The 13,423-nt window shown below is 41.8% G+C and overlaps 1 protein-coding gene across 2 annotated transcripts in view; it reads left to right on the top strand.

Moving 5' to 3' along the window:
* The window catches only part of SV2B (synaptic vesicle glycoprotein 2B), a 167,758-nt gene that overhangs the window by 140,825 nt on the left and 13,510 nt on the right, over positions 1-13,423 (top strand). For both annotated transcript variants that reach the window (XM_050798043.1, XM_050798044.1), the window contains exons 3-6: positions 4,744-4,924; positions 5,294-5,445; positions 11,379-11,512; positions 13,228-13,317. In XM_050798043.1, coding sequence (XP_050654000.1) covers positions 4,744-4,924; positions 5,294-5,445; positions 11,379-11,512; positions 13,228-13,317 — 557 coding nt within the window. The remainder of the gene's footprint in view (positions 1-4,743; positions 4,925-5,293; positions 5,446-11,378; positions 11,513-13,227; positions 13,318-13,423) is intronic.

Raw genomic sequence — 13,423 nt, 5'->3', positions numbered from 1 at the left:
TTTCCTCAAAAATCTCAGTATATTAGGGTCATTTCCCTAATATGCCACTGAGCTTGCTGAGTGAAATTGAAGGATGATTGAATTTCTAGCTTTCTAACTAGTTCCTTATCTGCTTCACACTAAAGTAATTTTTGATAACTCCACTGCACTCTAATTTTCCAAATGTATTTTTAAAATTTCTTTTGCTAAAGACAGATTTTAAATGAATCTAATAACATAACCATTCCAGAGACATTGTTAATTTGGTATTTCCCTTCCCTGGTGATAGGCTCATTTTTCCTTCATTCTTCCTTTTCCTAGACTTCAAAGACAGCATTTGAAAAGCTCTTCTTATTCTCTCTGGTACCTCCATGGCCTTGGACAGTGAGGTTTAGTAGTGAAAGCACCAGGCCTGGAACCAGGAGACCCGAAATGCAGTGCCAGCAGGTCTTCGGCCAGCATTGAGGTTCTGGGCAAGTTATAGACCCTTTCTGGGGCTCAGCCTCCTCGTCTGGTAAAATTAAGGGGTTGAATTCAACATCTGACTAGTTCTAAAGTTTTTCAATTTGTCTAGGTGTCTAGATCAGTCATGGGATAGTCAGGAGACAGAAATCATACCAGTTATTTGAAGAGAGAGATTTTAATGTAAAAATTATTAACAGGGCGGGTTGAAATGCTTTTGAAAAGTATCACTGAGGTAGTACCTGCAGGGAGAAGCTGCCTCCCCTAGGGCTTGGAGAATAAAGGAAAGAGATTGGAATGATTATAACTTAGAATCTTGAAAAGGGGTTCCATGAAGCTGCAACTCAGCCCTCTGAAGAGAGGCCCTGGCTGGCAGTTGCTGGTGTTGGAGAGGAGAATGAAGTGCAGTGTGGCTTCTGCTAATTGGATGCAGCTGCTGTCTGGAAAGGAATTGCGGCAGTCAGGGTGAAATTACAGGAACAGAAAGGACAGGTCCTTTCTTCCTTCCCCAGCCTTGAAGCCTCCCTCTAGCGCCCTCTGTTGGCAGAGCCTAGCAGAGAGTGGCTGGGATTTGTGAACCAAGTAAGGTCTAGACGGGTGGCTTTGGAGCTGAGAGACAATAACTTCATAGCTGCACAGTGTTCATTGCTAAGATTGCAAACTGGTAGGCCAGAAGCCACTTTTTTGTTAATGAGATCTTTATTATTGTTATTTGATTCTTTTTAAATTGACTTATCATAGTTGTACCTGTTTTGGAGCACCTGTGATATTTTGATCCATGTGTACAATGTCATAAAGATGCCTTGTATGGCCGTAAGTAGTCTAATCAAACATTTGTGTCTGAGTTTATGTTTTTAATCTGAATATCTTCTTCCTGGGAAATCCACAGTACTTCATCTTTCATTATTTACATTTTAAAAAAATTAATGTAAAATTAATGAATGGGAAGGCAACTTGGAGATCATCTCTAGTTCAGTAATCAGTTTATAAATGAGGTGATTAATACCCTCAGAAAGTGAGAGGTTTTGCTCCCAAATTGTACAACTAGTGAATGAGATCTTTGGGTTCTAAGGCCTGGATTCTCATCACTGTTTACTGTTTACAGGAGGACAGATGTGCTCTAGCCTCTTGCTACTCAAAATGTGGTCCCCAGACCAGCAGCACTGGCCTCAGCTGGCAGCTTGTTAGAGATGCAGAATCCCAGGGCCCGTTCTCGGGCCTGCTGCATCAGAATATGATTTTGACAAGATCCCCAGGTGATTTATGTGCACAGTAAAGTTTGAGAAGTGCTGAAGATAGCTTTATTGAAGTAAAAGAAAAAACAGACTTTTATTGGATGCTAGTGCTTTTCTCTAGGGTGGAATCAGGGTATGGGCTATAGAGACTAGCTCTCAGCAAATCTCTGGACCACTCCTCTAAGTCTCTTTTCGCTCTTCCTGCTTTCAATTTATGGGCCCATACACATACATGCAAACACCCATGTGCACACACACAATCACACATGCATGCATCCATACATCTACATTTTCACACACACACACACACACACACACACACACACACACACACACACACACGTTTATGATCTGGCTTCTGTCCTACCCTCTAGCCTGAACCCTCATCAGGTTCCCCTACATGAACTATGCTGTACTCATGCTAGGCCACTTACAAGAAGTTGCCCAAACATATCAGACTTCCTTTTTGCCTCAGTCACCAAATGGAAATCAGACTAAATTCTGTTTGTCTTTCAAGAACAGCTCAACGTCTTTCTCTTGGAAGTCTTCCCACATTGAGTGAATTATATCCAAGGTTTGCTCTTCTTCTGGGTTTTAATAATACCTGACAGATATCTTTATTGGGCACCTTTTTTCTCACTCAGAGATAATCTTACATTTTATTGTTTATCTCCTTGAAAGGATGGAACCATTCCTCACTTGGCAAGCAATACTGGGGGTGAGCAGATGAAGAAAGAATGGACTAACGTAGAGCGAAGGAATCTAACCAACGCTATCTATAAAGAGCAGCAAAGTGTAATAGTTAAAGCAACGAGCTGGTTTTTTGAAAAGATAAGCAAAACTGACAAACTTTTAGCTAGACTAAGGAAAAAGAAGGCTCAAATAAAATCAGAAATGAAAGAGAAGACATTACAACTGATACCACAGAAATATGAAGGATCACAGATACTATTATGAAAAGTTACACACAACAAGTTGTGTAATCTGGAAGAAATGCATACATACCTAGAAACATGCAATCCACCAAGACTCAATTGTGAAGAAATAGAAAATCTTAACAAACCAGTAATGACTAAAGAGATTGAATTAGTAACCAAAAACCTCTCAACAAAGAAAAGCCTAGGACCTGCTGGCTTTACTGTTGAATTCTACCAAACATTTAAAGAATAATTAATGCCAACCTTTCTCAAACTCTTCCAGAACATTGAAGGGGAAGGAATATTACAAACTCATTTTACAAGTCCAGCATTACTCTGATACCAAAGCCAGAGAAGAACACTACAAGGAAAGAAAATTACAGGTCAATATTCCTGATGGACACAGATGCAATATCTTCTACAAAATACTAGCAAATTAAATTCAGCAGCACATTAAAAGGATCATACACCACGATCAAGTGAGATTTGTGCCTGGCATGAACAGATGTTTAAACATGTGCAAATCAATAAAAGTGATATACCATATTAACATAATAATGGATAAAAATCATATGATCATCTTAATAGATGCAGAAAAAGCATTTGACAAAACTTCAGCATCTTTTCATGATAAAAATTCTCAACAAATTAGGTATAGAAGGCCATGTATGACAAGCTCACAACTGACAATCATAATCAATAATGAAAAGCTGAAAGCTTTCCCCCTAATATCAGCAAGAAGACAAGAATGCTCACTCTTGCCACTTCTATTCAACACAGAGCAATTAGGCAAGAAAAAGAAATAAAAGGCATCCAAATCAGAAATGAAGAAGTAAAATGGTTTCTGCAGATGGCATCTTATACATAGAAAACCCTAAAGATGCCACCAAAAAATTGTTAGAACTAATAAACAAATTCAGTGAAGTTGCAAAATAAGAAACCAACATAAAAAATAGTAGTGTTTCTATATACTAACAATGAAGTATCTGAAAACGAAATCTAAGAAACAATCTCATTTACGATAACATTAAAAAGTACTTAGGAATGAATTTAACCAAAGAAATGAAGGTCTTTATACTGAAAACTGTAAGACATTGACGAAGAAATAGAAGAAGACACAAATAGATGGAAAGATATCCCATGTTTATGAATAGAAAGAATTAATATTGTTAAAGTATCTATATTGTCCAAAGTAATCTACGGATTCAATGCAGTCTCTATCAAACTTCCAATGGCATTTTTCATAGAAATAGAAAAAAAAATCCTAAAATTCATATAGAACCACAAAAGATTTGGATAGGGAAAGCAGTCTTGAGCTAAAGGACAAAGTTGATGGCATCACACTACTTGCTTTCAAATATACTACAAAATTATAGTGATTTTAAAAAAATGGTACTGGCATAAACACGGACATATAGACCAATGGAACAGCATAGAGAGCTTAGAAATAAATTCACACATTTATGGTCAATTGATTTACAACAAAAGTGACAAGAACACACAATAGGGGAAAAACAGTCTCTTCAATAAGTTGCATTGGGAAAACTGGATTTTACATGCAGAAGAGTGAAACTGGGCCCTTATCTCACACCATATACAAATATGCTACATTTCCTTAAGCCTAGACATTGGTTGTAGCTTGAAGAAAGGTCCTTCTTGGGTGGTAATAACATAGCTGGCGTTGCTTTCAATTGCTGTTTTTCACTTCTACCATGTTGTTCCTTCCTAACATTTCCCATATCCACTTTGCCACACTTTACCCTGGAAATTCTCTCCTTAAACATAATCTACCAGTTGAGGGCTTTTGCAACACAAACATTTTCCTTGCTTAAAAAATTACAGCATTTCCCTTGTCTGCAGATGATGCACCTAAATGGGTGGTCTTATAGCTATCTCAGTTTTGGTTGATATGCGTTAGTCTGTGTACATGTGTATAAACCTGGTAAGGCCATTTTTAAGATAACATTTGTAAAAAGTTGTATTTGTATAGTACTTCTAATTTGCCACAAATATCACATTCCACCATTTTGTGTCTATGACACAGAAATTCTAGGATAAGTAAAAATGAACACTGTATTTTATAAACATTATATAGAATCTAATCTTTTGTCTTTTCTCTCTATTCTCGCCCCTCCTTCCCCTCATTGCAGGGATGATAGTCTACTTGGGAATGATGGCGGGGGCCTTCATCCTGGGAGGCCTGGCTGATAAGCTGGGAAGGAAGCGAGTCCTCAGCATGTCTCTGGCCGTCAATGCCTCCTTCGCCTCCCTCTCTTCCTTCGTGCAGGGATATGGAGCCTTCCTCTTCTGCCGACTCATCTCAGGCATCGGGTATGTTCTTAGGGAGCTGGAGCTGGACCCTCCCAGACCAATGGCCCATCCATTCTGGTACTCTAGCTCTGAGAGATAACTCCAGAAACCCTTGGACTGATTGAGTTTGTGTTTGACTTTCAGGATACCATATTAAAGTTGAACCTTAGAAAGAGTTAGGGTTAGGATTAGCCTCTGAAGTCAGCATGCAGTGTCAAAATAATCCAAGACTGCTTCCCACATGTAGAGAGGAACTACCTGGCTGGTCCCTCAAATTAACTGGGTCATTTCACCACAGAGTCTAAGGTGGGGTATAGGCAACTTGGTTTCTGCTGTGACCATTTTTAGTGTATGACTTGATTCTTTCTCTCTGGACTTTTCCCTCTGCAGTATTGGGGGTGCTCTGCCAATTGTTTTTGCCTATTTTTCTGAATTCTTGTCTCGGGAGAAGCGAGGAGAACACCTCAGTTGGCTGGGCATCTTCTGGATGACTGGGGGCCTCTACGCATCTGCCATGGCCTGGAGCATCATTCCACACTATGGTGAGCCATGGCTCAAAACAGCCTAGGGGCCCCTGTTTCTATGGCTCCTGCACCCAAACAATAGTCCCTATCCTCAGCCTTATTTCATGTACTCACGCACAGTTCCCATATGTGACCTTGATCTTTCTTAACAACTTCTAACATTGCAGACGCATTGTTAATTTCAATTCACATGTCTTTTTTGAAAAATATATCCTGTCCTCCCTCTCTTCCTCCTTCCTTCCCTTCCTTCATTCTTCCCTGTCTCCTTCCCTCTCTCCTTTTCTTGTTTCCTTACTTTTATTTGAAATAATTTCAACTTTCATCTCCTCCAGCCCTCCTCCCCCTGAGCAAGTTAGGCTTTGGTAACCTCATTTTATAGATGACAGGTAAGCGACAAAAGCCAAGAGAAGTTGGTGACTCGCTCAAGACCATGTCCCTGGCATGTGGTGGAGTGGGGGCTGGAGTCCTGATGTCCCCTCAGGTGCGGTAGGCTTGTACTCTTTCTACCCTAGTGCCTGCTGTCACTCTTGTTTGACTGTGGAAGTGCAGCAGCCCTTATAGACAAGGTCATGGTTTCAGCTGGGACAATTTTATTTTCCTGGATAATTGTAAGCACTGTATTCTCTGGACAGAGACATGGAAACATCAACTTTTACTACTGGTTTCGTCAAGAGCAAAGTAGGGAGAAGGCAGCAATTTTGACTTTGATTCTGCTTTTGGAGTATACCGAGTAATACTCTCATCATCATTCAAAATCATTTTCGGTAAATCACTGATTATGAGTATAGGTTTAGCAGTGATTTAGAATCCTCAGACCCCGAGGGGGTAGCAGACACTTGCCCCTGAAGCTGACCGACACTTTACCACCTATTTATTGCCCTGTTTTAAATACGACCCTCTCTGCTGTGCTTTCTGAGCTAATGGAGGCTCACGGAGGCTCCATGTATACCTTTTTAAGAACAAGCTTTGGTTTAGACAGTACCTACTATATTAGTTAAGCTGTTACTGGGTACATTACCCTGACAAACTGATAAACCCTGAAATCTCAGTGTTTTAACACAGTGAAAGCTTCTCCCTTATGCGAGGTCCGGCTGGCATTCCTGATCTGCAAGTGGCTCCACTCCATCGAAAATTCTGGAGTTTAGACTCCTTCCATTGTGTCATTCTGTCATCTTCAACACACAGTTTACAAGGTCTCTGGTTTGGGGAAAGAGACTGGGCAGTTGTAGACTGGCTAAAGGCCAGGAAGTAGAGCACACTCACCATCTCTGCTCATATTCCAGTGGCCCCTGATCTGTAACATGCCCACACCCTCCTGCAAGGGACACTGGGTAACAATCGAGCTGTGTGCCCACAAAGTAGAGGAAGTGGTTTTGGGAAGACCCTGTTGTCTTTGCCATATCTAGCACTTGAAAATTCACTGGATTTTATATCAGAAACAGGATAAATATGAACAGGAATAGTGAAATAAAGAATAGTGAAATAAAGGAATAGTAAAATAAACCACTATACACCAGGGGATGCAGGTCCAGTCAATTCTGTCACTCTAGTTCTCCATAATTTTAGATACAAAATTGTATTGCTGCTACTATCAGGTTCTGCAATTTATCCCTCACTCAAATGCACACTTTAATTGCCCATGTACTATGCTGTTGATTATATGGTTTTGAGGCATTGCTTTTTTTTCCTTTTTTTCCTCACAATTCTTGATATAATATCATTTTCCCTGTTAGTTGATCCAAATGTTTGAATACTAAGGGATTATAAGGACTTTGAATACTAAGGACTTTTTTTTTTTTTTCTGAGACGGAGTGTCGCTCTGTCACCCAGCCTGGAGTGCAGTGGCATGATCTCAGTTCACTACAACCTCTGCCTCCCAGGTTCAAGCAATATTCGTGTCTCAGTCACCCAAGTAGCTGGGATTACAGGTGTGAGCCACCACACCCAGCTAATTTTTATATTTTTAGTTGAGTCGAGGTTTTACCATGTTGGCCAGGCTGGTCTCCAACGCCTGACCTCAAGTGATCCACCCGCCTCAGCCTCCCAAAGTGCTGGGATTACAGGTGTGAGCCATAGTGCCCGGCCTATTTTCACATTTAAATGAAGTGATTGAAAACCCTTTTATGGAGGGAAGCAACTTACATCTGAATAAAAGCTGAATCCAAATAGTGGTGCTGTGTGATATGGGACAAGTCAATCCATCTTTTCAGCCTGGGTTCCCTCACCTGTAAAATGGAGGGGAGAAAGGACACAAAAAGAATCAGCTGTAGATATACCTGCCAGCCCGAACCTTTGGCAATTCTTGGGGTACACAGAGGAATTAATGTTGAGAAAAATTCCAGGATAATTCTAGTACTCAGGCTAACTTCCCTCCTGGAAGCATTAGCAATACCAGGCTTTCTATTTGCAGACTACTTGTTTCATGGGGAAAGCCCACCCTCACACTCGACCAATGAGAAAGGGTCTTTGATTTCCCTCTGATTGGATCAGCCTTGGTCATGTGTCCACCACAGCCAACCACTATACACCAGGGGATGCAGGTCCAGAAGGGTTTAGATCCACTTCTGTCCCTAGGGATAGGGTCAGTCCCACCGAAACCACAGGTGTGCAACGCAGTGGTGAAGAAAAGGCAGGAGGATGTTGTGAGGGAAGCTAGCAACCCACAATAGTCACTACAAACTGCATCTTTTTTTCACTTCACAAACACACACACTTACGCAAAGGCACACACTACTGTGTCAGTGTCTGATTTCTAGGAAAGCAATAAAAGAATTCAGGTTTGGGACATGTTGACCAACATAGATGGGATGTCCATGGCAGAGGGGCACCATGGTAACTGTCTGACCACTGCAGGCTGACAGCAGTGCTTGTGGTTAAATACTTTACCCCAAATGAGATTATTATTCTAAGTGAAGTAACTCAGGAATGGAAAACCAAACGTCGTAAGTTCTCACTCATAAGTAGGAGCTAAGCTATGAGGATGCAAAGGCGTAAGAATGACACAATGGACTTTGGGGACTTGGGGAAAGGGTGGGAAGGGGGTGAGGTATAAAAGACTACAAATTGTGTGCAGTGTATACTGCTTGGGTGATGGGTGCACCAAAATCTCACAAATCACCACTAAAGAACTTACTCATGTAACCAAACACTACCTCTTCCCCAATAACCTGTGGAAATAAAAAAATTAAAAAAATTATTTTACCCCAGATGGACAGGACATTTCCCTATGTGTATGCCTGTATGATATCTGTGACTTTTATACTCCATTTTAAAATAGAAGCCTCCTGGATGATAGGCTTAATTGAAACAGGCATTCACTTGTGGGAAATCCATCCTAGAAATATGGTAGGCTAGAATCACAGTGTAACAAGAGCCATTATTTACCTTAAGCCTCGGATGTTTTGTCCACAGTGAACCAGACATTTGATGGTATTTTCCAATGTGCCTAATGCATTAATCCTCTAACAAATGCAAGTGTAACTTTAGAGAAGAGACTGATATTTGTGTGTACAGCTTGTGTAGTCTGTTTAATTGATTTTGCAAAACTGAAGTAAGGGAAAGTCTTGGCACCAGGAATTTGAGTGACTGGCTCATTGAGAAAGAAAATTACAAAGCTCAGAATGTTTTCCTGTGAACTCATGGGTAAAGCTCAGAAAAAAATGGATATATTATGGAAGATTAATTCCCATTGTAGTCAGCATTACCAGCTGTTTGTGAAATCCTGACAGAGAAAAGTAGGGCAAGCTAGAAGATCAGCAAACAGAACAATCTCTTCCTCCAAATTAATACTGTTCCAAATATTTGGAAGCAGTTTGCCATTTAATTTTATTTAATTTAAGGCCCCGAAGATGTGCCTAATGAATGTGATAAATGCAGATTACTGAAATCACCATAAAAGTCAGAGAGGCGTGAGGGAATAATGGATTTTGTATAATTTGTGCATATTATAATAAAGAAAAAGATCTTTTTGAAGCAGAATACTTTATAAACATAACTGCTTCTGCCCCTCTTCCTTGGTTATCCATCTGAGTTTGACTGCTGTGTGGTTTTGATCACCTTTACTTCTAATGATGCCAGAATAGTTTTTGCACATGAGCTGAGAATGTGTAAATATTGCTATGGTTTTATCTCCCTCTTTCTAGTGTTACTCCCAGGAGAAAGAAAAGGTTTTTAAATTAAAATTAAAGTGAACGAACAAGCCTCAGTGAGATGATAAGAGACCAAGCTGTGCAAAAAGAGATTCGATTCTGATTGAGTGTATTGGATGAGGTGTGTGTTCAGTTGCTGTGGCCAAAGGTGTCCAAGGGACCACAGTCCCACATTTCCAAACTGGGATTCCCTCTACCTAGTCTTTTAATTGTACAAATAGAGTAGAAAATGTCTGCAGGAACAGCAGATAATTGGTTAAGAGTCTGCTGCGTGTAGAACAAGTTGAACCACAACAGAGTAATAAAAATTCAAGGCAAGCTGTTTGCCACTGGAGTTGGCCATATGTTATATTTCTAAGTAAATGAAATAGAAGTTTTATATCAAAATAACTATTGCCCTCTAAACTTTATAAATCGATATATTTATTTACATAGTCTTGTCTTTCACAAATACAATTTGAATTGTCTTCAGAAATACTTCATGGCATGAGAAAACCAGTCTATTTTATAATCTCGGCTCTATTTTTTTTTAAATTCTTCTGCTGATCTTTGCTGATATTTATCTATTTTATTCAACATCCTTGGCACTAAATGTCATGGAGCTATTTCTAAAAAAAATCAAATGTACTCTCAAAGCAGGTGAAGTATGATGGGTTGCTAGGAGCGTTCACACATGACAAATCTATGGAGGTATCATTACCTGTATTCTACAGCTGTGAAAACCCACGAATGCGATTCCATAGGATCAGACCAGAACTCTGATCTCTGTGACTGCAAAAGTCTAGGCTCTTTTCACTTTATTACTTAAAAGAGGGAAGTTTGCTACCCATGAGGATATTCAAAACAATGCTTCAATGTAATTTCTGAAGATGAGTTTTAGCAATGCTTTCAATAATGATGATTGAATAGGAGCTAGTTATCTTCCCATTTCAATGATGATAGGATGCCTTTGAATGTAGAAGTTCAGTCTCTCATTTTAAAAAATTGTGTAGTCATATAACAACTTACAGTGTTTTTCAAAATGGGGTCCTGAACCCTTTGCACTGGAATCACCTGGAGCTGGCATTGCCCTTTGACGTTGGAAAGAGGGATCTCCAATAGAAGCCCTGGGCCGTATGAGGCACTGCTCTGGCCTTCCTCTGGCTGCACCCCTTCCCGCGAGGCAAGGGATCTCTGAGGCCAAGACCCCCATCCCCATCTCCATCCAGATTATGCTGTGGGTGCTCAGGACCCAGGAATTCCTGTAGACTCAAGAAATCAAGACAGGAGTGCCCATTCTCATCACAGTGGTGTGTCCACGTATGTCTGCATGAGATCCCTCACTTGGAAGGAGGGGTTGAGGGATTGAAAAGGGGATGTGGCACATATGGGTATAAATTCTGGGCCTAGACTTCTAGCTTGTTGCTTGTCAAGGCAGGCAGATAGAATAGATTTCATTTAACAATTTGCCATCTTAAAAATACAATGATTCTATAGAGATATGGCCTATTGCTTCTGTTTGTACTCTTATCCAAGGCTCTGTAAATGTCAGGCCAGGCCTGGACCTGGGGATTTGTCAGAATGCAGATTTTGACAAATTTGCAATGTGAGAAATATCATTTTGCAGATTTGTCAAGATGCAGCTCCTATCCCAGACTTACCACTCAGAAGCTTTGGAGGCACAGCTGAGGAGTCTGCATTTTAACCACCTCCCTGGGTGATTATCTTGTGCCCTGAAGTTTGTGAGGCAGGGCTTCAGAGTCACTCTTCTGTAGAGGAAAAGATCATGTCCCAGAAATCCTTTGACTGACTGCTCCTTTGCAGGCTGGGGCTTCAGCATGGGGACCAATTACCACTTCCATAGCTGGAGAGTGTTTGTCATCGTCTGTGCTCTGCCCTGCACTGTGTCCATGGTGGCCCTGAAGTTCATGCCAGAGAGCCCACGGTTTCTGCTAGAGGTGAGTCAGTGCTTTTCCACCAGGGGGAGAGCGACAAAACAGCCACCGGAATCCAGCCTCGCTTCCTTCTCTCAGTCCCTAGTCCCACATCCTCTGCTGCTTACGCGTTGCAAACTCCCCCAGGTTGGCTGACCTCACTCATCATTAAATCTGGCACCCTGCCTGCTGTGATGGTGGCAGGTCATGGATTCACGGGCTGTAAATGCTGGAAGATTCAAGAGCTTGTGGAGCCCAGAGCAGGAGCTCCTTCCCAAGACTGTGCAGTGGTGGAAGGCAGCTCCTGAGCTGCCTCACAGCACCCACTGTCCCCCGAGGTCCTGATTAGGAAGTTTTTTAGCCTGGGCTACATAGGGCCACCTCATCTCTACAAAAATAAAAAAAAATTAGCTGAGTGATTTGGTGCATGCATGCCTGTGGTCCCAGCTACTTGGAGGCTGAGATGGGAGGACTGCTTGGGCCCCAGAGATCAAGCCTGCAGAGAGCCATGGTTGTGTCACTGCACTCCACTCTGGGTAACAAAGAGAGACCCTGTCTCAATAAATGAAGGAAGGAAGGAAGGAAGGTCTTTAGAGCTGCTGTTTTTCTGTGTTTCGCAGTGAGAGCTATGGTACAGCTTGTTGCCGCTCCCAAGCCTTTCGGGTCTCTTAGCTACACAGGGTCCCCAGCCACCAGACAGCTGCATCTGTTTCCTGAGAGATGAGTCCCATGAGCCTTCCAACAGCGGGGGAGCCTCCTGCTTGCAGAAGTCAGACAGTACAGGAGCAGGCAGAGGGGCAACAGGACCTTGAGGCTCTTCCAGCCCCAATCTGCAGAGTCCACTTATCTGCCTCCTTCCTAAGCCATCTGCAGAGTGATCCTCCATGTTGAATGTCCCTGTTCACCCCTTTGATCAGGAGGCAGATGCAACAGGGAGTTTTGCACCCTTGGTCGGATAGGAGTGTCCTAGGGCTGCTGTAGCAAAATGCCACAAACTGAGTGACTTTAAAAGACAGATTTGTCTCACACTTTCAGAGGCTTGAAGTCCCAAATCAAAGCAGCAGCAAGGTCATGCTCCCTCAGAAAACTGTAGGGGAGACTCCTTCCTTGCCTCTTCCAGATTCTGGTGGTTTGCGGCAATTTTGACCGTTCCCTGGCTTGCAGCTGCATCACTCCAGTCGTGGCCTTCATCATCACATGGCATCCTCCCTGCATGCCTCTGTGTCTCCCTATGGATGTCTTCCTATAAGGGCAGCTGTTCTGTTGAATCAGGGCTCCACCCACTCCAGAATATCCTCATCTTAATTTAGCTAATTGCACTTGCCACAACCCTATTTCCAAATAAAGTCACTCTCTGTGGTACTGGGGATTAGGACTTCACCATATCTTTTTTGGGGGGGACACAGTTCAACCTGTAACACATTGTTTCTTTGCCTTATCTCATCAGTGAAGAACCTAATAACTGCGATTAGTTACTTAGAGTGTATAATGATAATACTACCTAGCATTTACACCTTGAAAGCACGACCTTATTATCCTTGTAAGATTGGCTGGGGATGGAAGCTTGTCCTGGTCTTTCACAGGTCCTAGATGGTAATGAGTCCACATGCAATTGCCTCAGACCTGGTAGGAATGCTCGTATCAACCTTCCCATTGAGTTCGTCGGATTTTCCACCCCTAATGAACAGAAGGCATAGTCAGCAATGAATTTTTCCTGTGTCTTTCCTTGGTTTCACCAGATGGGAAAACATGACGAAGCCTGGATGATTCTCAAGCAAGTCCATGACACCAACATGAGAGCTAAGGGGACCCCAGAGAAAGTGTTCACGGTGAGTGTGGGGTTGCCTGCCAATAAGAAGGGGGTTCTCCTCTTCACTGCTTTGGTTTGCTAAAAAGTAATTTAAGCACATAACAGAAAATTTGTCAAAAGGAGAA

Source organism: Macaca thibetana, chromosome 7, assembly GCF_024542745.1.
Source record: "Macaca thibetana thibetana isolate TM-01 chromosome 7, ASM2454274v1, whole genome shotgun sequence".
NCBI lineage: Eukaryota > Metazoa > Chordata > Mammalia > Primates > Cercopithecidae > Macaca > Macaca thibetana.
The sequence above is the reverse complement of the archived record's forward strand: the minus strand, read 5'-3'. Positions and strand labels throughout refer to the sequence as shown.